We start from the raw sequence: 27203 nt of genomic DNA, 5'->3' as shown, positions 1-27203 counted from the left end.
TTCGTTGTGGCCTTGACCCCGCCGTCTCGCTGGGCAGAGCAATTTCCACAACAGTGGCGCTAACCCGTCACGCCTGTCTTGAGGTCCACTGGCATTTCAGGGGATGTCCAGAACACTCTGATGGACATGCCTTTTGATGGCACTTGCATTTTTGGCAACAAGGCAGACAGTGCTTTGAAGCGCTTTAAGGACTCGCGGGCTGCGGCCAAGTCCTTGGGACTTTCGGCCACGTGCTTTCCTTCGGCATCTTCTTTTCGCTCCTTTCGTGGCTAAGGTAGGGGTGTCCAAACACGTTTGTTTCAAAGCCACAGGCCTGCGCAGCAACAGTCTCAGTGCAGCCGCGGACGTGGGACCCACCGAGGTGGGTCACGGGGCCAGCGGGCGGGTCAGTCCACCACTTCCCTTGTTACCACTGCCTCCAAACCTTCCTAGTCTGGAGTTTCAGGTCCAACACACCAGTGGGTGGCAGGATTTGCCATCACCTCCCCCACTGGCGCACCATCACTACGGACAGGTGGACTTTACAGATTGTCCGAAGGGGCTACTCTCTCCCCTTCGAGACCACCCCTCCAGCCATGCCACCTCAGTACCACCGCATGTTGGGGGATCACTTGGCACTTCTCCAGCAGAAAGTTTCAGCCCTCTTGGCCAGGGGGGCCATCGAGCGCGTTCCGACGCCAGAAGTAGGTCGTGGTTGTTACTTCCAATACTTTCTGGTTCCAGAGGAGGACAAGGGCCTGCGTCTTATCATAGACCTTCGGAACGTCAATCGTTTCCTCCAGAAGGAGAATGTCAAGATGCTCACCCTTGCTCAGGTCTTGTCTGCCCTAGATCCGCAAGACTGGATGGTAGCACTGGACTTGCAGGATGCTTATTTTCATATCCCCGTCATGCCGGCCCACCAGCGTTACATGCGGTTCACCGTAGACCACGAGCACTTTCAGTTCACCGTGCTTCCTTTTGGCCTTACCAGCGCCCCTCAGGTGTTCACGAAAGTGATGGCGGTGGTCACAGCTCATCTGCTCAGATCAGGGGTTTCCGTCTTCCCCTATCTTGACAACTGGTTGTTGAAGGCAGGCTCGCCCCAGGCCATCGTCTCCCACCTCCAGACTACGGCCGACCTCCTGCATTTGCTGGGGTTCTCCATCAACGTGCCGAAGTCACACCTTATCCCCTCTTAGAAGCTCCTCTTCATCGGGGCGGTTCTGGATAGGGCGCAGTTTCGGGTCTATCCTCCCAAACAGAGAGCCCGGGACATTCAGGCTATCATTCCGATCTTTCAGCCCTTGTCTTGGGTTTCGGTCATGATGACCTTGAGGCTGCTGGGCCTCATGGCCTCCTGTATCCTGCTGATCAATCATGCATGATGGCATATGTGGGCTCTGCAGTGGGACTTGAAGTTCCAGTGGGCGCAGCATCATCGGAACCTGTCTGACTTTGTCCAGATCTCGGAGGGCACTGCACAACAATTGTAGTGGTTTCTCACAAACTACCATTGGGTCAGCGGCAGATCCCTCTCCCTTCCCCAGCCGGGGCGCACAGTGGTGACGGATGTGTCCTTCCTGGGATGGGGCGGCCGCATGGGAGAGGCGGAGATCAGATGCCTCTGGTCTCCAGCGGAGTCCAGGCTCTATTTCAACCTTCTCGAGCTCCGGCCGATGCTACTTGCACTAAAGGCATTCCTTCCCTGTCTCAAAGAGAAGGTAGTGCAGGTGTTCACAGACCACATCACCGCCATGTGGTACTGCAACAAGCAAGGCGGGTGGGGTTGTGGACCCTATGTCAGGATGCTCTGCGTCTCTGGACATGGCTGGAACGTCATGGCATTTCCTTGGTGATTCAACACTTGCCAGGTTCTTTGAACACCAGGGCGGACGAAATCAGCCACAGGTGCATGATGGATCACAATTAGCGTCTTAACTCAGAGGTGGCGCAAGGTCTCTCAACAGTGGGGAGAGCCTTGGTTAGATTTATTCGAAGAAAACGCGCAATGTCAGCAGTTCTGCGTGCAGCACTCGCTCAGTGACTCTTTTCGGCGCGAGTGGAGTTCGGTCTGTCGTATGCCTTTCTGCCTATACCACTTCTACCCAGAGTGCTGAAGATCAGGCGCGGCCGGGCCCAAGTCAATTTCAATTTCAAAAAGCTTTTATTCGATTTGTGCATACAAATCATACAAGCAAAAGTACATAGTTAAAATATTAAAATCACCATATGAACTCTCATAGAAAAGGGTAATAGGACAAAGTGAAAAAGTTAGAGTGCAGCAATTAGTAAGTGATCATGTCTCTATAAGTCAACATATTGTTATAAAATACAAAACATTCTTAAATGAGCAAACTGAGGATCAGTAGGGGTTACTCAATAGGCCTTTCCTGGCAGCTGTACATCAGAATTTTTAAGTAATCATAATATACTGTGGACAAATATGAATAATACCTTAATTACAGAAATTGATATAAAATTTAAAAGCGTATATATACAGACAGGAGTGTTAACGGTAATAGCATCATAAAACATTTCCTGGCAGCTGTATAGCATAAGTACAGACAGGTAAGTATAAAAATATTATTATGGTACAATACTTTTCCTGGCAGCTGTACATTTCAAAATAAAAGTAGCCAGAAAAAAGCAAATCTCCTCGTTCTCTAATGAGGATAAAAATATTAATGCTGTTTGTGTAGTGCGAATATTGTATTTAATAAAAATTGGCTTAAGGTATTTTAACCTGAAAAAATGAAAAAATTTACAAAAAAGTAAGAAATGGCAACTACTCTGCCGGGAAATACTGTCACACGGACAGGGTATGTCTGAACTGGTTCTTGTGTTTGGAAAAGCAACCAGGTGGTGAACAATGCCCAATCTGACACGTGTTAAAACATACTGATGAGAGGGACGAGTCACATACACAAGATAAGATTGGAGTCCCGAAGTTAAATTTAAATCTTTATAAAATTTCACGGAGACAAGATTGCCAGAGATTTTGTCGCGCTCTGCCTTTCGGAAGTTTAGGAACGTTGTCTTAATTTCTTTTTTTGAAATAGAAACAACCTCTTCAGGCTCACGGAACACATCAATATTAAAAAGAAGGAGATACCAGCGGTGAATGTATCTTAACCACAATATACGTGAAGAGGGGTCCAAGCCTATACAATCAAGAATAATATCCTGAGTGAATCGAGTCTCTGTCTTAGCCCAAATAGAACGCCACAATAAGAGTGGCCGGACTGCTGCTAAGTCAGAAATGAACTCGATCCCGACTTCTTCATGGATCAGCTGGATGGAGGCAGAAGGGGGAACACATAACAACCTCCTTAAAAACTTGTTTTCCTCCTTCTGCAGGGATATACCCTCGCTATGTCCCCACACCCCTGCCCCATACAGAGCAGAGGAGACACAGCATACATTGTATATGTTCATCATGTCTAAAATGCTTCGTGAGCCAAGTTTAGAGGCAAAACGGAAAATACTGCTTGTAGACCGCAGCATTTTTATTCTGATAGAATCAAATTCCGCGGTCCAGGACCCACTATTGTTGTATGTAATTCCTAGATAACAAAAGGACTTGACGGAAGTCAACTTTTCCTTATCCAGAAAAAAAGTATGCTTTACCTGCTTAGCTGCCTGACCGCATGACATTACATATGTTTTGGTTTTATTCACACGAAGCCGCCTAACTTGAATAAACTGCATAAAACTATCGATTCGGCGCTGAAGGCCCATCTGTGTTCGGGATAAAAGAACAGCGTCATCCGCGTAAAGTAACAGCGGGACAGGTTTACCACCAATCAGGGGGGCATCTGCTGGGATGTCAACCAAGGAACGGTCGACATCATTGATAAAAAGGGAAAATAAAAGCGGGGCCAAAACACATCCCTGGCGTATGCCCCGAGACACTTTAAAAAACGGGGTACATTCGCCAAGGGTGCCATAGCGGACTTTACAGGAGAGTTTTTCGTAGAGTCTAGCCAAAAAATGAACTATTTCCCTTGGGGCCCCTGCATCAAGCAAAACCTCCCAAAGAATGTTATGGTTAACCAAGTCAAAAGCGCTGCTCAAATCAGCAAAACATAAAAAGAGGTTGCCATTTTTAGCCACAGTATATTTATTGATTAAAAGGTCCAGATTTACACATTGGTCCAATGTGCCCAGGCCTTTCCGAAAGCCATATTGGACTCTGGTTAAGATGTTAAAATCAGTTGCCCAGTCTTCCAGCCTCTTGAGCAAAATCCTACTCATCACCTTTACAGAGGCGTCCAATAATGAAATTGGACGATAGTTAGAGGCCTCTGATTTATCACCTTTCTTATGTAAAGGAATAATGACCGATTGGCCCCAAGTGGATGGAAAATTGGTTTCTGCCGCACAATTAAATATCCTCGCCAAGATGGGAGCCCATAAGGCCGTTTCATCTTTGTATAGATCCAGCGGGACCCCATCGGGGCCAGGGGCCTTACCTCCTTTACTTAAAGAAATTGCTTCATGGCTTTCTTCTAATGTTATTCCCAACGAGAGGGGCAGCCATGGAGTAGGCTCTAATGATGGTGACTCAGAAGATAACCCTTCTGGATTGAATATCTTGGAAAAATGACTAACCCAATCGCTACATGCCACATAAGAGGTTAATTCTGGAACATTATCTTTATTGAGAAACGGGCTATTAATTGTTTCACAATACAGTTTACTATTTTTAGTCTCAGCAGCCTCCTTCAGCTTATCCCACGCCTCGGTCTGTAATACCTTTTTCCTTTTGTTAATTGCTATTTTATATCTAGCCCTAAAGTACTGTATATCCGTCTTGACACGTGGTTTAGTGCCTAAAGCATTCTTTAGATCACGGAGGGCGACTATACAGGTCTTATCAAACCACCCCTGCTTCGGACCACTATTGGCTGACGGGGCCTTAGTAAAAATACCATCAATAATACTATTCATGGAAACAAAGTGAGCTATTAAGCAGCCAGAATCACAATCATCATCCAAACAGGAGCTAATTTGATTCTTGCATTGAGTAAGAACCTCCTTCTGCTTAACTTTAGAATTTAAACCAGTCCATTTGATCCTTAGACCCTTTGGTCTAATGGGTACTAGGTCGGTTGAACATTTTCCACCTGAAACTAATGAGGTACCATGCCCCAAGAGGGTAACACGAAGGCTGTTATGGTCACTGAGACTTTCTTCGTTTACATACAGATTAGTAAAGTCTCCACTGCTAGACAACAAAATGTGATCTATAAATGATCCTGCATCTCTGCCTGTAAATGTAGGGCATGTTATTGCCTGGTTGTTAGTGTTGCAGTTTAACAGGGTCATGTCTAGCGTGACTAGCATATTATTTAATGTGGAACCATAACTGCAATGTTGGAAGTGAGGAGAATCCTCCCTCGCCCCCAGGCCCCCCCAATGGCTACTCGTTGCTGCCCCAAAGCCGCAGATGTTCCCGTTAGACAAATGGCAGGGCTGCAAGTTAAAATCACCTGCCCAGACAACCACGGCCTTTCTTTTCGAGATACCAAGGGCCTTGACAATTTCCCTTTCTAGAGGCAGTAAAATATCCCCTCTAGTAGCATCAAAGATATTGTTGTAAAAATTTACAACGACTAAATCAATATTCTTCCTGCACTCCACCCTTATAACTTGGCTATGAGTCCCCACAGTCGTACTGTATTTGACCGTACAGTCACACAGCTTGGTGGATAAAAGCAACAAAAGGCCCCCCTTAGCCCTACCCGAGCTAGATTTAGTTGCTCTAAGGCAGTAAGATGCATACCCTTCGATATTAATGGGGTCCAGACACCAAGTTTCCTGCAATAAAATTAGGTCCAATCCCTCCCCCAAAAAGCTGGTCCAGAAGGGTGTACCTAATTTGCTGGCAAGGCCGGCAATGTTCCAGGAAACAAGAGAGAGTCCTGCTGGTTTACCGGAGTCACCACCAACAGACGACTCTGGCTGAATTGCTGGTAATAGGGCCGGACCATCTTCCCGAGAGATGGTATCTGGACTTAATCTGGGGCTAACAGTAGCTGTACATGCATCAAGGCTACCCCTATTTTCTATACGTAAGAGGGGTGTTAGCGATGGCACCATTGAGGGTTCGAGAAGTGCGGCTAGAGGCGTGACAGGAGAAGAACTCGCCATATCTAGATAGGGCGTAGAGATGTTTGAATCCAGAACTTCGGTAGGGCTGAGTCAATCTACCTGGTCTAGCACAGCATATCTATTTGGATGGGCGAATTGTGAAAACAGGGGATCTTGGGAATGGGGCAAGTCCTGCCATGTTTGTTGCCACTGGTGTTTATCTGGTTGTAGTGGCTGAAAGGGTTGCTGCCACTGATGGGCAGGCTGAGGTAGGGGTGGTGGGAAATGGAGGGGATGTTGCCAATGAGAATTAACATGGTGCATGGGAAAGGATGGAGCATTTAATGGCTGCTGCTGAAAATTAACATAATGTGGAAGAAAAGGAGACGGGTGTAGGGGGTGCTGCCAAGGTTTGGCAGCATGTTGTGGAGGGTACACAGGTCCTCTGTTACTTTGAAATGTGGAGCAAGGAGGGTTTGGTCTTGAGGACATCGGTAAAAAATAAGACAAAGGAAGTGGGTTAATTTGAGTCGCAGGACCACTATTGGGTGCATTACATATGTAGCTAGCAGCCCCTATATCCCTAAAATTAACTGTGATTACGTCCCCTACTATTGTTTTCTTGCTTCTGCCCACCCAGTCCCCTCTACGCACGGTAAGGATTTCACCGTTCATGTTGTTAGGTAGAGGTTTATGTAAGTGGAGCCATTGAGCACATTTATTTCTAAGCTCAGTGAAAGTTTCTTTTACTCCCTCCTTCAACGGGGGGACTGCTGTCAACACAACGACAAAAGGGGAAACCTCTGGTGGTAGATTAATTGACCTAAAACGCACCTGCTTTGACTTAGGACCTTCAGGTTTGTTCGTAGGAAGAGATACTGAAGGTGTATTAGATTTCCCTGCAGCATCTTTTACTTGGATAGTGGTGGTATTATTATCAACAACAGGGTGTTGATGAGTCAAAATAGGAGCCCTCACCTTTGAAGTGGGTATAGTTGTAGATTGGACAGAGTTGTTCCCTGTTTGCGACAGATGGGATATAACTGGGTTCCCAGGGGCTACAGTAGCTTGAACGTTGTTTGATACATCTTTAGGGGGCTGGATACTCGATGAACATTTGGGGGCTAATTCTGTAATCCCTTGTAACTGATCAGGCCCTTGCCCATGCATTTTGTGTGGCCATTTAGAATGTATTAAAGATGTAAGCCTGTCCACTTTAGAAATTAAAGGCTTAATTTGTGCTGCTAAAGTGGCTTCAAGGTCTAATTTTAAATCTGTTACCATGTTTTGCACCCAGCAAGGAATACCTGATGTCATTTGTGGGGTAGGGGAAATCAGATTGTGATTCCTAACTGGTGCTTTTACTTTATTTTTACCCTTAGATGTAGCCTTTGGGAGATTGGGAGCCCTTCCCCGAGGAACTTTAGGTACAGGAGCTGTTTCCACATCATTAAAACCACTCAGACTCGGCGCCGCTTTGCCAGATGACTGACAGGCTTCTAGATCTGGTGTAACCTCCAGGTCAACAAAAGACGGGTCTGAGTCTGATGGGGCAACCGATAAATCAACAGTATTTGGTACAGTTGGAACACTATTAGTAGGCATGGTTAGGGGTAGGGAGCAATTATTCAAAGACTGCAAGGCGGGTGATTTAACATTTGCCAGAGAACCCAAGGATGAGCGCTTAGCATTTGCAAGGTCCATGGAGACTCTCTTTTCCAATAAAACGATACTTTGGTCAATAGTCTCATGCACACGGGAAATAAAAAGATCTATGGGTCCAGTCACCTGTGCTACCGCCGTAGCTTTTTTCGCGCAACTTCTGGTTCTGTTGCGCATGGTCGACATCTTAGACGTTTTGATGGTTAAGGGCGAAGGAGCAGGGGTTCAGGGCCAGGGCCGTCCTCTGCCGTCCTTGAACGGCCTTAAACGGCCCGCTCTTTGCCCGGACTTCGCCCCGGTAGTCGCCCCGCGCGCGTCCCGCGTCGCGGTGTGACCTGGATCCAGTAAAGAAGGAGGAGGTTGGGGGCGTGGCCGCCGGGGGAAGAGGCAGCAGCTGTGTACAGCTGAGGCTGCTGGACCTCTCAGTCCCCCGGTAGGCTCCAGACGCTATCACAGGCGTTAACCTCTACCTGGGAGCGCGTTGGTACACCACCGACTGTGGAGCCGCTCACACCAGGGAGGACGGGGCAGGCAGCAGTGAGCGGCACCCGCGGAGCGGGTGTCGCGAACGGTGGCAGAAAATGCGGGGAAACACAGGTCCTCACAGGGCGAGCAACAAAGTCCCGAAGTGCAGAAAGCGCCCCAAGTCATTCTTGTGGTTCCGGACTGGGCTCGAAGAGTTTGGTATCCCAAGCTGCTCAGTATGAGCAGGGATCCCCCGATCTGACTGCCTCTTCGGGAGGATCTTCTGTCGCAGCAGCAGGGGACGGTCCTCCACCCGAACCTGTCCAGCCTCCACCTCCTTGCCTGGAGATTGAGAGGCAACAGTTGATTCCATTTGACTTTCCTCCTGAAGTCTGTGATATCATTCTGGCAGCCAGGCGTCCCTCCACTAAATCGGTATACGCCTCCAGGTGGAACAAATTTGTGGCATGGTGCACAGCAAAGGCTGTAGATCCCCTTTCTGCCCCTCTTCCACGATTACTTTTGTTTCTTCTTTCTCTGGCCCAGCAGGGCTCTGCTCTGGGCACTATTAAGGGCTATCTTTCTGCTATTTCAGCCTTTCACAGGCTCTTTGATCAGCCCTCTCTTTTCAAGTCCCCTGTTGTAAATAGATTTCTCAAAGGCATTACTCACCTTTTCCCTCCTATTCCGTTTGTAATACCACAGTGGGACTTGAATCTGGTTTTTACCTATTTAATGTGCGTTCCCTTTGAGCCGCTTCACAACTGTCCTCTTTGTTTATTAACTTTGAAAACTGCTTTCCTGGTTGCCATCACCGCCGCTAGGCGTGTGAGTGAACTCCAGGCTCTTTTCTGTAAGCCTCCTTTTCTGTCGACCATCCGGACAAGGTTGTGCTTCACACTCTTCCTTCTTGCCAAAGGTTGTCACTGCCTCCCACATCGGGCAAACTATCACCTTGCCCACTTTCTTTCCACCTCGCCACCCTCCCAGAGAGGAAAAGAGGCTCTACTGTCTGGACCCAAAACGTGTGCACACAACAGTTCCGGGTGGATGACCAGCTCTTTGTTGGCTACGTGGGCGCCAATAAAGGTCGGGCTGTACACAAGAGGACGTTCTCCCGCTGGGTCGTCTTGTGTAGCAAGGCCTGTTATTCTCTGGCTAAAAAGGAACCTCAGTTGGGGTTGCGCCCCCATTCTACTGAGGGCGACAGCAGCTACTACTGCATTTGGACGTGGTGTCCCTCTGCTAGCCATCTGTCAGGTAGCCACGTGGGCCTCGGTGCACATTTTTACAAAGCATTATTGCCTTGACAGTCAAGTCCGGAGAGATGGCTTCTTTGGCCGTTCTGTTCTACGTGACTTTCTGGTGTGATCTTTGTTCGCAGACCCACCACCGGGGTTGGTATTGCTGGGGTATCTATTCTAAGGTAAAGAATCTATCAATAACGTGTTTCGTCCAATTGAACAAGTTACTTACCTTTAGTAACGGTATATCTGTACAAAACATTAGTTAGTGAAAGATTCCTTACCGCCCACCCCATCCTCCCCGTTCTGCGAACTGATTTCTAGGGTTAAGGTCACCCCTTTCAGGGCCCTAGTTTCAATGCACCAGTGGTCAGTATCTTGCATGGCTCTGCGTTCCTGGCGCGGAAAGTTGTGTACAGAACTGACGACAGTGCGCGTGGGCACGTCTAAGTAGCTCAAAGGACATCAATCAATCAGAGCATTTGTATAGCGCGCTACTCACCCGGAGGGTCTCAAGGTGCTTGGGGAGGGGCGTCCGCTACTGCTCGAACAGCCAGGTCTTGAGTTGCTTCCTGAAGGAGAGGTGGTCTTGGGTCCGGTGGAGGTGGGTGGGGCAGGAGTTCCACGTCTTGGCAGCCAGGTAGGAGAAGGATCTTCCTCCCATGGTGGCTCTTCGAATGCGGGGAACGGCAGCGAGGGCGTGGCTGGTGGAACGTAGCGGGCGGGAGCGTAGAAGGTCAGGCGGTCGTTGAGGTATCTGAGGCCTTGGTTGTGGAGAGCTTAGTGTGCGTGGGTGAGGAGTCGGAACGTGATTCTCTTGCTGACAGGGAGCCAGTGCAGGTCTCTCAGGTGTCTGGCGATGTGGCTGTGTTGAGGGATGTCCAGGATGGGTCGTGCTGAGGCATTCTGAAAGCGCTGGAGCCTTTTCTGAAGTTTGGTAGTGGTTCCCGCGTAGAGGGTGTTACCGTAGTCCAGACAGCTGGTGACGAGGGCCTGGGTGACCGTCTTCCTGGTTTCGGTGGGGATCAACATCAACTCAGCGACTACAACGTAGGCGGAGCCTCACTTTTTGGATCCATTCTGACGCCTGGGGGTTATTCTAAGGTAAGGAATCTATCACTAACTAATGTTTCTTACAGATATATCTTTACCGAAGGTAAGTAACTTGTTTGGTTCTCCCATAGGATAACATCACCACAGTCAAGGCTTATGCCTCAAATCTGAATACTGTCATTTTCTACTGTAAAATATAACGTCTAAAGTACTTACCTGATTTCGATAATATTGCTGTAAAAGTTCTATAAAAATCGGTTATATTTCTAAATTGGTCTCAAGTTTCTTCTTTAGTGTGTCTCTCATTTGACTCCTTCTGCACATCAAGTGCTTAACACTATCCTCTGAGAAGCCCAAACGGCTCGCCCACACTACCTCAGAGAGAGCATTTGGGATTATTAATTTAAACCCTATCAGCCAATAAGGATCATCTGGACTTTCTACTTAGTGTACCTCATTTTGGTACTCTACATAAAAAGCCAGCTTCCTACAATCCCTTATAAAGCGCTGTGGCTGTCTTGTTGCTGTCTCCAGACATGTGATCTTGTTTCTGATGAAACTCGGCTTGCAGTGTTTCTAGCCTAGCTTCTATGCTGAAGCGCTTGCTTTTATTGCCCTGATTGACACAGTCTGCCATGTTTTCAGCCTAGTTTCGCTGCTCTTATGCTTAATGTTTTTTCACCTGGTCATAATGTGCAAGCCTAGCCTCAAACCTTGTTGCTCTTCTCATGCTCTTGTCCCTGCAGACGCTATCTATTTTGTCACTAAATTAATTTTCCTTTGTTCAGGGGTTCTCTGGATCCATCCTTAAAAGACATCCTGCAGAGATTCTCCACTGAGAAGCGCTATGCTTACTGGTCGGGATACGTGAAGTCGTTGGTGTGTCACGTGGCTGAAACTGAGGGTGCAGGCTGTGCCTCGGTCCAGGAGTATCAGATGTTGATTTCAGCTTGGCGGATGCTACTGATCGTTGGAACCAGCCATGTAAGCCCTTCCAGTGCCATTTACTCATTCATTGTACACATTTGGGTGGAAAGATGGAGGATTAGTGGTCTGTCATCCCTCTGGATCGAAGAGAATAGAGGTGGTTTGATGGCGTATGGGAGCATGTTGTTTAGCCTCTACAACACCCCTTTAACCACTCTCAGCTGTCAGTTGGCCATTCTATAGAATGTATCACTCTCTGGCTCACGTTGTACAATGGACAGTAGTCAGCCTACTGCACCAACGTAGATTTGTGTAGATCCTGTTAGCATTCTGAAGCCTTTAGTTGTCACTGGTCCTTTTCACTGTTCCATTACTTATCCTAGAAGGGTCTTGTATGCTAGTTAGGATTCTTTGGTGTGTCATACTTCCATTACTTGACAACAGAGTTAATGCTGAAGTGGCTAACCTAGCCTAAAGTATCACCAACATACTTTTAGCTATGGCGTGGTCTCTAGTGCATAAAGGACCTGTCGTAAGTTTGTATTTACCCTAGTAACAATTTCTCAGGAAGTGAAGCGATTTCTTCCTTTGCGAGAATGTCCACCTAGAGCAAGCACGATGGAGGCACTGCATATCCCAAATGGTCATGGGAAGTAAGGCATTGGAGGGCTGCACTAGTTTACTAGGTCACTTGTAGATGCTCCTCAATTTGAGGACTGAGAACTCTTGTTTTTTGACTACATAGAACATGCCTGGGGTATTGGGATTTAAAGCATGGAAACTTGAAAACAGCAGATGCTTTAGTTATTGGTGGCAGTGAGAGTTGGTTAGTTTCCTTTCCGAGACTAAACGTTAATTATTCACTCTGCCATGGCAACTGGGAAAGGAAGTGCTTCAATTACACTGATCGCCCCAGGTCTTTGTTGTTGATGGCCCATCTGTTGTTCTGTTGGAAGAGGCTCTACCAAATCTAACGAGAGATCAGCTTCTAATTATAGGGTAACTCACCAACAACCAAGTCTAGAAGAATGATTTCTAGAAATTTCTCTAATGTGATCAGTAGTGGAATCCTAGTAAAAATTTTAGTATCATGTTAAGAATCCTGCATTACTGGCAGATTGGAACTTGGTCACTGACCTCTTTCGCAGAGGTCTTCTCCGCCACATATTTTTATGGATGACTGACAACCGTGTTGGCTGATAATCCTTTAGTGCGATGGTAGAAAAGTTTACATTGGCCCATTAGGTTAGACAGAATATCCATCTTTCAAACTGTAAATCGAGCCCAAAGTCATGAACTGATTAGTTCAATAGTCGTACATTTCTGAAAATAAGTGTTCAAGGCATGTGTAGTTGTAGTGTTGTGTCGTTTTCTAGGACCCGAGTGTAATTTTCCCGATTCATGCCCTTATATAGGTAAGATTCACATTGCCCTAATTTAGGCATAGAAATCATACCAATATTTAGACATAGCACATGCAGTCCAAATACAGGCATCGCTACTTCCACCAGTTCCGAAAAGCCACAACGATTTCTTGGAAAATCGGCTTAAGCTGCTAGGGAACCTGCCCTTGCTTGAATATTGATTTGTGCAAGAACTCATGGAGTTTTCAAAGAAATACCATTCCCTTGGGCTTCTTTAATGACGTTATTATGTCCGACTTTACGTCAAACTAGGCTCCTTCAAGGTATAAATATGCCTTCACTTGCTATGGCAAAAACACGGTGGTTTGGAGCAGTTCGACTATCTACTTGTCCGACGCAGCTCGCTACAGCAAGACCCTCCAGCTGACGCACTGACAGAGAAGCTGCCCTTTCTCTCGGCAAGAATACAGCTCCAGTCTTTCCAAGCTCCCCTTGTGGAAATCGCGTCCGAGACCGAGAGATACCAGACCTCTTTCATTCTAAAACCAAGGTACGGAGCGGATTAGACCCTAAGAGAAATCTTGGATAGATTCTTGGCAAAGAATACTAAACCTATGCTACACCACACTTACTTCTTGCTGCGTACTAGACTTAGGTTAGGTACATTGGGGTAGGCGTATTTTAGAAGCACCAGTTGAGTACTTTTAGTCTTTATGTATGTTGTTTTATACGGCTTAGAAACTATACCATGCTTTTACAGTTTTATTTCATACTACTGTTTACGCTGTACGTATTATACTTTGCAGCCTGCATAACAATTGTAGCAGTTCACTTCTCTTGTATGAGAAAGAAGACTGTTCCATAAACGCCCGTCTCTCTATTTCTCTACAACTCTGTAGAAACGAAGCAATCACGATTGACTGAGTGAAATACTTATCTATTGTTTCCGCAACTCTAGAATACGTTTATTCTTGGGAAACAAAGTTGTCAGAAACTAATCCCTTCTTGTGAATTCGAGAAAGTTTCTAGTGACCTCTGAGCTAGCTGGCACTCACTATTAAGTTTAGTATATTCGATAGAGACCTAGTCGACCTCAGTCCTACGTCATATCTATAGTATATACTATTCCAATGCGCAGAGCCTAATGGGAATATATGAACTACACTACATGGCGCCCAACGTTAGGTAAGGCACAAATTTAACGCTAGATACTAAAGTAACTTAGTAGATTCTTGAAAGGCATCACACACGTTTCCTCCTGTTCCCTTCGTGATGCCTCAGTGGGACTTGAATCTTGTTATGACATATCTGATGTGCGCTCCCTTTGAGCCATTTCATAACTGTCCTCTTCGTCTTCTGACTCTTAAAACTGCATTCCTGGTTGCCATCACCTCTGCCAGGAGAGTGAGTGAGCTCCAGGCTTTATCTTCTAAACCTCCTTTTCTCTCTGTCCATCCAGACAAAGTTGTTCTGAGGACTCATCCTTCTTTCCTGCCCAAGGTAGTCACAGCCTTTCACATCGGGCAGTCCATCACCTTGCCCGCTTTCTTTCCGCCTCCGCATCCTTTGTAGGAGGAAGAGAGGCTCCACCGTCTGGACCCAAAACGTGCGCTCTCCTATCTAGATCGCACACGCCAGTTCCGGGTGGACGACCAGCTCTTTGTTGGTTACGTGGGCGCTTAGAAGGGACAGGCGGTGCACAAGCGGACCATCTCTCCATGGGTCGTCTTGTGCATTAAGGTTTGCTACTGCTTGGCGAAAAAGGAGCCTCATGTGGGGCTGCGCGCCCATTCCACTCTGGCCACGGCGGCTACTACTGCATTGGGTCGGGGAGTCCCCTTGCAGGACATCTGTCAGGCAGCTACGTGGGCCTCACTGTACACGTTTGCTAGGCACTACTGCCCGGGCAGCCAAGTACGGAGAGATGGCTTTTTCGGCCGTTCCGTTCTCCAGGACTTTCTGGTGTGATCTTGGTTCGCAGACCCACCACCGGGGTGGGTATTACTAGGGTATCTATTATACGGTAAGGAATCTAACACTAACCTGTTTCTTTCAGATGCACAAGTTACTTATCTTCGGTAATGATATGTTCGAGGCATATGGGCTGCAGATGGTACATTATGAATAGATCGCCATCTGGTGTTGGGCTCGGATGATTGCACTTTGTTTTCCTCTTGGAGAGTCTTTTGTATCTTGGTGACTCCTCCCTTGGTTGGTAGTGCGCATGGGCATCGGCTCCATCCTCAGATTGTTTTTTTCCGCCATCGGGTTCGGATGAAGATCGAGACGCTCCAGATCAACTTCAGAAGAAAGTGATTTTTCGGCGCGTATTCCCTTTCCAATTCGACGGTATTGTTATCGAACGCGTTCATTTCCATTCCGACGCTTTACAAATTCAAAATAGAAGAGAAAAACTTGGATCTACGTCGAAGAACAGGAGACCTTTCTTGACGCAGTCAAGCCCGGAGTCCATGGAAAGGACTCCATTCAAAAAATGTCCATTGTGTGGTGCTAAGTTCCCACACAAGGACCTACACGAGGTGTGCAACCTCTGTCTATCGCCTGAACACAAATCCAGGGACTGCGAAGCCTGCGCAGCATTCTCCTCCAAGCTAACGATTAGAAATCGGCGAGCTCGAAGACACGAGGTTTCCAGAATGCAGGCGGAAGCAATCCCGGAGCTGTTCGGAGACGAACAAATCGAGGAAGAAGAGGACCAGTCGGGGTCGGAAGGGGACCAGTCGGAGGTTGAAGAACTCTTTGAGCAACAAACCGTGAGTGACGACGTCCCCTTACCGAAAAACCGACCCCGTGCGGTAACGACCCCGCCCTCGGGCCCGGTCAAACCGCTGAAAAAAGTTTCCGACGCCCCGCCCTCGGGCCCGGCAACGAAACCGAAACTGAAACCGAAACACTCGGACTCCCACCATGTCGGATCCGAGAAAAGGGCGACATCGACTTCGACACCGAGGCTACATACAAAGGAGAGCTCGGTATCGAAACATTCCATGTCGAAACATAAATATGATTTATCGCCCAAAAGACACTCGATACCCAGAAAGTCGGAATCGAGCAGACATTCGGTGTCGAAAACAACAAGATCTGACGATCGAAAACAAAAACAGCTCTCGGAACCAGGACCCTCGGTACCGATTCAGGAGCAACAGACAGATCCCAAACAAAAGATCTTGTTTATTGATCCACAAACTGGGAAAGTGGTCACGAAGAAGAGAAAGAGTGAACAGTCAGAAGATAAACCTCTTCCTTCAAAAAAGAGAACAACGGGGACGAATATAACTCCTCCTGCTTCTCCTCGTCCTAGAGTCACACCCTCTTCTCCTATTCCTCACAATAGGCCAAATATTCCTACACCTTCCACACCAAGACCAGCTACACCTCAGTCAGATGTAGACAGTGATCTAGGGGAGGGAGAACCTCAAGGGGATGACGAAACTATCCCAGATGAGGAGGATCCATGGGAAAATTACGATGTAGGGTCAGATGAGGACAACGACCCAGAGCTATATCCCTCAAAGCCTTCACCACCTGATGACAACACAGGTTTTGTGCAGCTCATTAATAGGGCAGCAAAATATCACAAACTAGATATGCATACAGAACCTCAGATAGAGGATTTCTTGTTAGAGACTCTACCTAATGCACAGAGAACATCAGGTACTCTTCCTATGCTGAAGGGTCTTCTTACTCACACAGAGGAAATATTCGAAAACCCAGTGAGAGCCAGGGTGTTAAACCCAAGAATCGATAAAAAATACAAAGCGGCTCCAAAGGACCCAATATTTATTAGAGGGCATGTACCTCTAGACTCGCTGGTGGTCTCAAACGCTCGTAAAAGAGCAAACTCATTATCTACAGGAGAGGCTCCTCCACCAGATAAAGAGTCGAAGTTAATAGATGCATCAGGCAAAAGAGTAGCATCACAGGCAGCGAATAGCTGGCGTATAGCCAATACACAAGCACTACTCGCACGCTACGACAGGGCACATTACGATGAGTTAAAAAAACTTCTCACACATCTCCCAAAGGAACATCAGAAGAAGGCAGACCAATTAATACAGGAAGGTAAAATAATTACCAATACTTCCATTAAGTGTGCATTAGACGCAGCAGACACTGCAGCAAGGTCTATTAACACTAGTGTCATGCTAAGAAGGCACGCATGGCTTAGAATCTCAGGATTCAAACAAGAAGTACAAACAGCCCTACTGAACAAACCATTTGATCAGAAGACATTGTTTGGTTCAAGCACAGACGAGACATTAGAAAAGATGAAGAAAGATACGGAAACGGCTAAGTCAATGGGAGCATTGCAACAGCCAACACACAGAGGTTCCTTTCGTAGATCCACCTATAGAGGGGGCTCAAAAAACACAGGAACGAATCAGCAATCCACATCTTTCACACCAACATCACCCAGAGGTAATTCAAAAGGTAGTTACAGAGGTAACAACAATAAGGGTAGAGGCCGCGGAAATAATAACAACCGCAACGCCTCAACACCAAAACAGTGACTTCATAGAACTCCCCCCAGACCACATGACACCGGTCGGGGGACGTCTATCACAGTTCCTACCTGTCTGGGAAAACATCACGTCAGACAAGTGGGTGAGACAAATTATCCAACATGGTTATTGCCTAGAACTCACAGCTACCCCACCAAACATCCCCCCCAAACAGCGTCCAATGAGTCAAGATCATCTGACATTGTTAAGAGAAGAAGTTCTAGCACTTCTACAAAAGCATGCAATAGAGAAGGTCCCAAAGGATCAACAAGGAACAGGAGTATACTCTCTATACTTCCTGATCCCCAAAAAGGACGGGTCCCTAAGACCAATATTAGACCTCAGACCTCTCAATGCTTACATAAATTCGGAGCACTTCCATATGGTCACGCTCCAACAAGTACTCCCTTTACTGAAGAAAGGGGACTTTCTTTCTACACTGGATCTAAAAGACGCTTACTTTCATATCCCAATTCACAAAGCCCACAGAAAATACCTAAGGTTTGTGTTAGAAGGACAACACTATCAGTTCAAGGTCCTTCCGTTCGGTGTCACAACAGCACCGAGAGTTTTCACAAAATGCCTAGCTGTGGTGGCAGCACACCTAAGAAGACAACAAATACATGTCTTCCCATACTTGGACGATTGGCTAATAAAGGCCAAATCAAAGGAAGAATGTCTTCACAACACACAGAAGACAATTCAATTGCTGCACCACCTAGGGTTCACGGTGAACTACAAAAAATCACACCTGCAACCAAACCAGATCCAGCAATACCTGGGGGCTACAGTAGACACAGAAAAGGCAATAGCATACCCCAACCCAATCAGAGTACAGACAATGGTCGGGTTAATACAAAGATTTCAACCACAACACTCACTACCAGCACGAGTGTTTATGCAACTATTAGGCATGATGTCCTCCTGCATACTGCTAATACCACATGCCAGACTACAAATGCGCCCACTGCAAGAGTGTCTAGCGACACAGTGGAATCAGGCTCAAGGTCAGATTACAGATCTGGTGTTGGTAAACGACCGGACGTATCGCTCTCTGAAGTGGTGGAACACAGAAAACATTTCCAAGGGACGGTTGTTCCTAGAGCCAATTCCACAAGTAATAATAACAGCGGACGCATCGCTCTCCGGATGGGGAGCGCATATGGACAAATACACAGTACAGGGGAAGTGGAGTGTGCAGCAAAAGAAACTGCACATCAACTACCTAGAACTATTAGCAATATTTCTAGCACTAAAAGCTTTCCAAATGCAAATAACAAACAAAGCAGTCCTGATCAGAACAGGCAACATGACTGCAATGTATTATATTCAAAAACAGGGAGGGACACACTCTCTCCAACTGTCCAGACTAGCACAGGACATATGGAGATGGGCCATTCCTCAAAAGATCTACCTGTTAGCGGAACACCTACCAGGAATTCAAAATCAAATAGCAGACATCCTAAGCAGACAGTCAGAACAAGTACACGAATGGGAGCTGCACGACCAAATACTACAGCCATTCTTCCAAAAATGGGGGCAACCAAAGATAGATCTGTTTGCCAATCATCAGAATGCAAAATGCAAACAATTCGCATCCAGGTACCCACACCAAAGGTCCCACGGCAATGCACTGTGGATAAATTGGTCCAACAAATTTGCTTACGCGTTCCCTCCTCTACCACTAATTCCATTACTGGTGCGGAAACTGCAGCAACACTCAATGACAATGATACTAGTGGCACCCACGTGGGCAAGACAGCCGTGGTTCACCACGCTGCTACAACTCTCACAAGTACCACATCAAAAGCTAAGGTTATTACCCATGCATCTTACACAGAACCATGGAGAAATAATGCACCCAGATCCCAAACAACTGAACCTAGCGATATGGCTCCTGAGGTCATAGAGTTTGGGTATTTAGATTTACCACCAGAATGCATGGAAATCATTAAACAAGCAAGACGTCCTACCACCAGAGCATGCTATGCAGCAAAATGGAAGAGGTTTGCTATACACTGTAACAGTAAGCACATCAACCCTCTGGACGCATCCACTAAACAAATCATTTGCTATTTATTACACTTACAGCAATGTAACCTAGCATATACCTCTATCAGGGTTCATCTCGCAGCCATAGCGGCGTACCTACAAAACAGGCAACATCTGTCACTGTTTAAAGTACCAGCAATTAAAGCTTTCATGGAAAGACTCAAAAGAGTCATTCCACCAAGAAAACCACCTTCCCCAGTCTGGAATCTCAACATAGTGCTTACCAGACTAATGGGGCCACCCTTTGAACCTATGCATAGGTGTGAAATACAATTCCTCACATGGAAGGTGGCCTTCCTCATAGCTATCACGTCACTTAGAAGAGTAAGTGAACTGCAGGCTTTTACGATTCAAGAACCATTTATGCAGCTACACCAAAATAAAGTGGTTCTTAGAACAAACCCAAAATTCTTACCGAAGGTTATTTCAGCTTTTCACATCAATCAGTCAGTGGAATTACCGGTTTTCTTTCCAAAACCACAAACAGTAGCGGAAAGAGCCCTACATACACTGGATGTTAGAAGGGCCATATTGTACTATATAGAAAGAACACAAACTTTCAGAAAGACAAAACAGCTATTTGTTGCGTTTTCTCCCACACATAAAGGCAATCCCATCTCCAAAGCGGGCATTGCCAGATGGATTGTAAAATGCATTCAAATATGCTACTTAAAGGCAAAGAGAACATTAACTGTTCCTCCTAGAGCTCACTCTACACGTAAACTAGGAGCATCTATGGCATTTCTGGGAAACATTCCACTAGATGACATATGCAAAGCGGCTACCTGGGTTACACCGCACACATTCACAAAACACTATTGTGTAGATGTGCACACGACACAACAAGCTAGAGTGGGACAAGCAGTATTAAAAACATTGTTTCAGACAGTTGCAACAGACACGGGCGACCACCGCTAGGGAGAGAACTGCTGTATAGTCTATTCATAATGTACCATCTGCAGCCCATATGCCTCGAATTGAATATGCTACTTACCAGTATGCATCTGTTCTTGGCATAGAGGGCTGCAGAGTGGTACATGCCCTCCCAGCCTCCTCGGAAACCTGTGTCTGTTCCAACATTATCTTATTTAGATACACTTACATGGGCACTCTTATCTGTATTCTACTATACTACTCCATCTAACCCTACTATGGCAAAACAATCTAAGGATGGAGCCGATGCCCATGCGCACTACCAACCAAGGGAGGAGTCACCAAGATACAAAAGACTCTCCAAGAGAAAAACAAAGTGCAATCATCCGAGCCCAACACCAGATGGCGATCTATTCATAATGTACCACTCTGCAGCCCTCTATGCCAAGAACAGATGCATACTGGTAAGTAGCATATTCCATCTGTAAGAAACAGTAGTTAGTGTTAGATTCCTTACCGCCCCACCCATCCTCTCCGTTCTGCGAACCGATTTCTATGATTACGGTATCTCCCCTGAGGGCCCTAGTTTCAGCGAACCAGTGTCGGTCTCTGGCATGGCTCTGCGTTCCTGTCGCGGAAAGCTATGTACAAGAACTGATGTCAGCGCCTGAGGGCCACGTCTAAGTACTCCGACGTCCTCCCGGCGATCACTACGACAGACGCGGAGCCGCAGACGACGCCTACCGACGCGCAGGGGTGCTGCTACGTAAAACTTTCCGGATCCAGTCTGATGCCTGGGGATATTCTAAGGTAAGGAATCTAACACTAACTACTGTTTCTTACAGATATATCATTACCGAAGGTAAGTAACTTGTGCATTACTGCGTTCAATCTTATAATGAATACTTGCAGAACTGGATTCAAAACGGTTTCAAAGATGCAAAAGGTGACACATTCAAGCATAAGTTGCTTTGGGTACAAGTAGTTCTATTACAGAAAGAACTACAAAAAACTCATGTGATCCATACACTGAGCCATCAACTTGATGGCGTTCACTTTGTAGGGAATTCATTGGCTCATAAAGCCGCAAAGGCAGCTGTAGGAAGGTGGATATCTGACTATGGTTACCCCCAACTTTTTGCCTAGTGTTTAGCTGGTTTTCGACTTAGTTGGCCTGGGATCCTGCTATACAGGACCCCAGGCTTCCTGCTCTCTCTGTTAAAATGGACTCCATGTACCTTATTTGGTATTGGGTCACTCTTGTAAGTGCTTGTACAGTGGGTACAGGTACCCAGGGCATAAGTGCATCCAAGGCCTACCAGGGGCTGCAGCATGTATTATGCCACCCCTGGCTGGACATCCAAAACTGACACAACTGGCTGGTAACACAGCTGGGGCAAGGTGGTGTAATCACCCTTTGCTTTAGATATAGTATACCTATACCTAACCCTAAAATGGACACATATACTCCTATAAGTCACTCCTATGGCAGGCCTTAACAATCCTGGAGGCAGAGTGCTTGGAATTATGTGAGATGGTGCTCTAGCATGAGCTGAGCCTGTCTGCAGCTTTCGGAACCAAGTCCTTTAGCTTTTTCCATGAAAACGCTATACCATATACTCTTAAGTGTATTATAATCCTCGCGGTTATTGCTAACTTTGGCATGGCATTATCAAAACATGTTGAGTAAGGTGTCAAACGAATTGGAATACTACCCCCTCGCCAGTTTTGGCGACGGGGGTAGCATTCCACCCTTTTAGAGGGACACAACATGTATGTAACTGTGAACCCCGGTTAAAGTAAACTCGAGCCTCAGCATCACAAAATGGATGCTGCCACCACAGACACAAGTCTGACCTCCTGCTGCTGGGAGTCCTTCCAGCGAGGGAGGCCTGGATAAAGGGTTTCCTGCCTTGGGAGGTGCTAGCACCACCCCAGACAGGATTTTGTGTATTGAGGTAGAACAGGCTGGAAGGAATGAGACATGCCTGGGGCATACAAGGTGTCCCTGTGCATACCTCGGTTCAAACCAGGTGCTGGGGCAAAACCGGACAAAGGATAGGGGGTGTAACCACCCCCCTTCCTGGTCCCACCCATAGGAGGGACCTAGACACAGTACAGCCCCCTTTAGGAGAATAAAGGTAGGAGCTGGTCCCATTCCAAATTAGATTATCCTGATTTGAAACTCTACAAAGAAGAAACTCTGAGCTTCGACGTTCTGCTCCACAGAAGACTGAAGAAAATCTCCCTTGTGGACAAGGAGTGACCACCCTGCACAAGCAGGCACCATCAAGCGTCCTAGCGGTTCACTTTGTCGTCCTTCCTGCCTTGAACCAGACTTCAGAGCCCGACGAGATCCGGACTTCCAGACCTCTCCGACCTCTACCTACATCTGCAGCACAGCTGAGATCTGTGGGTGCGACGAGACACGTGGGACCGGCCATCTTGAAGAAACTGCACTTCGCTTCCAGCACGACTTCAGAGGCATCCTCGAGAAAGTGCTTTGGGGATTGAGAAGCCCCAGCCCCGAGCAGCTCCTGCACAGAAGATCAGCCCTCCAGCATCCACGAGATCTGCGTGGGGCCCTTTTGCTTGATTGCTGCTCGACGCGTTGTCTGGCCACCTGCCGGCTGGCTAGTGAACTCCTAGACGACGATCCACGAAATCTACATCGCTGGTCTGGTTGCTCCAGACCGGCCCTTGCTTCCCTGCAAGGGAGAAGCACCCCGGACCCTCCTGGTCCGCACTTTGCCAAGGCCTGTTGATGCCGAATCCGGAACCAACACCGCCGACAGAGAGAGCCTGCGTGGGACAGCTTGTGCCTCCATCCTGGTCGTCGAAGACACCACCTGGTCCATGTGGCTGCAGAGTCCAGCGTCCGCTCTTCACCTGATCGCGACGACAGCACCTGGTTCCTTTCTGGTTCCACTCCAGTCACTAGCTAGTGACTTTGAACATTGTCCCCTCTGCTTTCAGGTCTTCATCTTCCTCGATCCACCCTTGGATCGCTCCGGACGTCTTCCTCCTGGTCGCCTGCAGCATCTTTCTTCAAGGCTCCATAGACTTCGACGCGGAAACCGGACACACTTTCACACCTATGCACCCGCAGCCCGTGGGTGAGGTAACGAGAGCATTTCGGTCCTCAAGGGTAGATTGACTCTCCTAGTGTCCAGGTATCCAGTCGTTTTAGTCCTAACTAGTCGGAACTGTCTTTTACTTACCTTTTCCTAATTTGTAGTGTCCATTGACTTTGTCCCACATCTCGCATGTGAGTTCACACTCTGCACACGCATCCCGTGGGCCTCCTGCTCCTTACCTAAGGTTAGGGTAGTGTAGTCCCAGCGATCCTACAGCCTCTGGACATCTTCATTTCCTCTATCGATTTCCTTATACCATTTACTTAGTGTATGGTTTGTCGTGCCCCTAGGGCACCATTGTAATTTGTGCAACTTAAAGTATTTTTCTTAAGAGTCTTGTCATGTGCTTATCCCTCTGATCTCATAAAGAGTTCGGAGGTGTTTTGTTAGTTAATAAATATCTTGTTTATTTTCATAACAACCTGTGTGGTGTCCTTTCACTTGGTATTCAAGGGGTTATATGTGGTAAAACAGCTGGCTTCACATGCCAAAAGAGTTTAGCCTAAGACTGCTTTGTCCATGCTACCATTAGGATAGCTGGTCTATAAGGTTGACTTACAACCAATCACCATAAGGGTTGTTTGGACTGAGACAAGGTGATCACTAGAACTAGTGAGCATCATATATCAGGCCAACTTCTCACAGCAGCTGTGCAAACGGCTTCCGTAGCTGCAATCACTCGTTCAAAAACAAAAATAGACAGTGAAATAATGCAGGCTGTCACTGCTTCCAAAACAGATAGCGGTAAAACATTACCAAAAGGCTATCCACTCAAATACTCATATATAACTGATGCAAATAACGTTTCTTTTGCTCGAATCCCTGGAGTGGGGAATAGGGTAATTCCAAACATGGAACATAGATTAGGACTAATTTTAGCAGCACATGAAGGGCTCACTTCTGCACACGCAGGTGTTTCCGCCACAGGGTCGGTATTAAAACAGAGATACTGGTAGCCTCGCATGAGGAAACAAACTAAAAACTATGTTCTAGAATGTGAAATCTGCCAAAAGATGAAAGTCTCTACAGTGAAACGTCCCGTGCAGACGCCCCTTCTAATTTCAGATAAACCACTAGCGTGCGTTTACCTGGACCAATGTGGTCCCTTACAACGGGATGGCAACTATAAATATATCATGGTCGCAGTGGATTCCTGCTCAAGATTCATTTAGATGTGGCCTCAGCGCTCGGCTGACGCCCGAACTGTTATAAAAGATTTGCAAGTCTTTATCGGCACATACGCATTCAGCACACTACATTCTGACCAGGGTCCTGCGTTTAGCTCAAGGCTTACAAGGAGGCCATGGCCAGCTTGGGCGTTGCATTACAGTACTCAAGTCCATTCCATCCTAAGGGAAATTCTGTAGTGGAAAGAAAAAACCGGGACATAAAGCAATCTATAACAGCTAGGGTATTAGGCTCGGGTGACGTGTGGGTCAAACATCTAATAAGTGTCCAACGTAGTCTAAACAATCTGCCAAGAAGTTCTGTGGGTAGAATCACTCCATATGAAATCCTTTTTGGTACTAGAATGATTGTCGAAGACCTCTATCGTTATACTTCAGTGGTAGAACAAAAACCCTTTGATATCAAAGTTTGGCTGTTTTGCAGGACTTAAATGAAACAAGAGTCTGAGCAACACACTACAGAAGCCAACGACCGCTGCTGAAAAATCACCTGTCCCAACAAGGCCTGCCTGGAATCCAAAGATTGGGGATCTAGTCAGAGAAAAGATCGCGGACAAGAAGGAATTTTGGCCTTCTTACAGACAACCGGTACCTGTCTTAGCAATCCACGGATCAAGAACAGTGATACTGCCGCCCCTTGCTGTTAAAAAGGAGATCAGGGTCGTGTCCATCGACCTGGTAAAACCACATCATGTGGCCAATCATAAGTAGTAGGCCAAGTGGACTCCAACGATGTAGCAGATGACCAAATCTGGCTACTATCCAAGTGGTTCAAACTGAGAGACTCATCACTTTTGAAGAAACTGCAGTGCGGAAAGAAGGACTATGCAACAAAGTGTGTCTCTTGAAACCCAAAAACCAGTTTGTCAAGAATCACCGGTCTACAATGATGTAACATCTGAGTAAACTAATATGACAAAAGATCCGGGAACTGCATCTTGCTATTTCATTAACTTTGATACGTTTTCCTAGGATCCCAGTGAGCCTGAAACAACGCCAGCAAATAAAACTTTTAAAGAACAAGTAACAGAACTGTTTCATCATCTTGAAAAAATCTATCTGCTTTTACCATGGGTTGAAGTTTGGATTGTGCTAGGTGTACTCTACCTCCTACTTTGGCTTATTCTTGTACTAACTTTGGGAACGCTGATAAATGGAAGATACAGTAAAATGGACACAGCAAGTAAGAACACCAACACAAATCCTCTCATCATGAACAAAGAGAGTTGTCATCAGTGAAAATCACAGCTGTTCCTTTACCAGGTGGTATAGCCTGGGACAGAACTGATTGACATTTTCGGTCCTGCAGAGCTGTTGAAGATTCCACATCAATTCAAGGTTTCCTTGAGTGACTTTTTCACCCAGCACATTTTCTCATGATTGGGACTTTGAGACTGTTAATAATATGATGTCAGACTTAGAGATGTCTGCAAAATTTACAAAACATGAATACTTAAAAGGTCCATCAGATTATGAACAAATGTATTGTTATAATCACTATGGTCATCATTATTTGCACAAATCTGCAAACCCTAGAAATGTTTATACTTCTAATCAATGGGAACATTGTCCAATGCCACCGAAGGGTAGCTCAAAAACATTCTACGAAAAATGTCCATTCTTCTCAGGGTTTAATGTTTCAAATTCAGAATCATTTTACTTTAAAAATGTTAATAGGACAGGAATGAAAAGTATATTGACTAATACTAAGCAAATTTATTCTGCGGCCTTTTATGCTCGATTGTCCACGTTAGGTTTTGACTTTTGGAAAGACAACATTGAGACAAAAACTGTCTGGGGCACAAAAGACTGGCAGGTGCAGGGTTTAGAAGCTTTATTTAGAGCGTGCATCATCCCAGAACAATAATGTTTTTAAATGACACTGTTCAACAGAGATCTTGTCTTGACCTAGATAAGATAAGATTTAAACAAACCGTCCATACCTAAACCCACACCTGATAGTAATGGAACTACAGATGAGGAGGTAGACGTAAACTATATTTTACAACAAAACAGAACTAATCCTGGTTGGAAAAAATGGTTAATCTGGCCCACAGACACAAATAACTGTCAAGATAGATTCCTGAACAAAACACAAGGATTTACAGTAACTAGGCCAGATCCAAGATATATCCAGAGACAACATCTAGGCATAATAACAACTTACAGTGTAGGAAAACTATGCAGTACCCCTGCGTGTCGGTAGGAGTCGTCTGCGGCTCCGTGTCCGTCGTAGTCGTCGCCGGAATGACGTCTTCGGAGTACTTAGACGCCGCCCTCCCGTGCTGACGTCAGTTCCTCTTTTTTTCCGTGCCAGCAAGCGCAGATCGGGAAGAGCAGTACTCCTCGTCAATTTTTGTCTAAGTTTTTGATCTATTTTGGATCTTCTCGAATCGACCTTCGACTCCGGTGCCGGTAGGGATTCCCGGTTTCAAGCCGTGTGACGACTGTCACCGACGACACCCACCGTCGGTGCCTTTACTGTCTCAGGTCCGACCATAGCGACAAGTCGTGCCTCGACTACCGGGCCTTGACCTCGGAGGCTAGGCTGGAGCGGTCCCGTAAGCGTCTCAATCTCCAGCAGTCGGCCCGCGCCGCTCGAGGTCCCGGTAGAGGAGGTGGTCGAGGGACCAGTCGCGGG

At 46.5% G+C, this 27203-nt stretch overlaps 1 protein-coding gene across 2 annotated transcripts in view; it reads left to right on the top strand.

Moving 5' to 3' along the window:
• The window catches only part of NUP188 (nucleoporin 188), a 1272194-nt gene that overhangs the window by 883498 nt on the left and 361493 nt on the right, over positions 1 to 27203 (top strand). For both annotated transcript variants that reach the window (XM_086924860.1, XM_086924859.1), the window contains exon 30: positions 11288 to 11483. In XM_086924860.1, coding sequence (XP_086780986.1) covers positions 11288 to 11483 — 196 coding nt within the window. The remainder of the gene's footprint in view (positions 1 to 11287; positions 11484 to 27203) is intronic.

The sequence above is a fragment of the Lissotriton vulgaris genome, chromosome 5 (assembly GCF_964263255.1).
Source record: "Lissotriton vulgaris chromosome 5, aLisVul1.2, whole genome shotgun sequence".
Lineage (NCBI taxonomy): Eukaryota > Metazoa > Chordata > Amphibia > Caudata > Salamandridae > Lissotriton > Lissotriton vulgaris.
The sequence above is the reverse complement of the archived record's forward strand: the minus strand, read 5'-3'. Positions and strand labels throughout refer to the sequence as shown.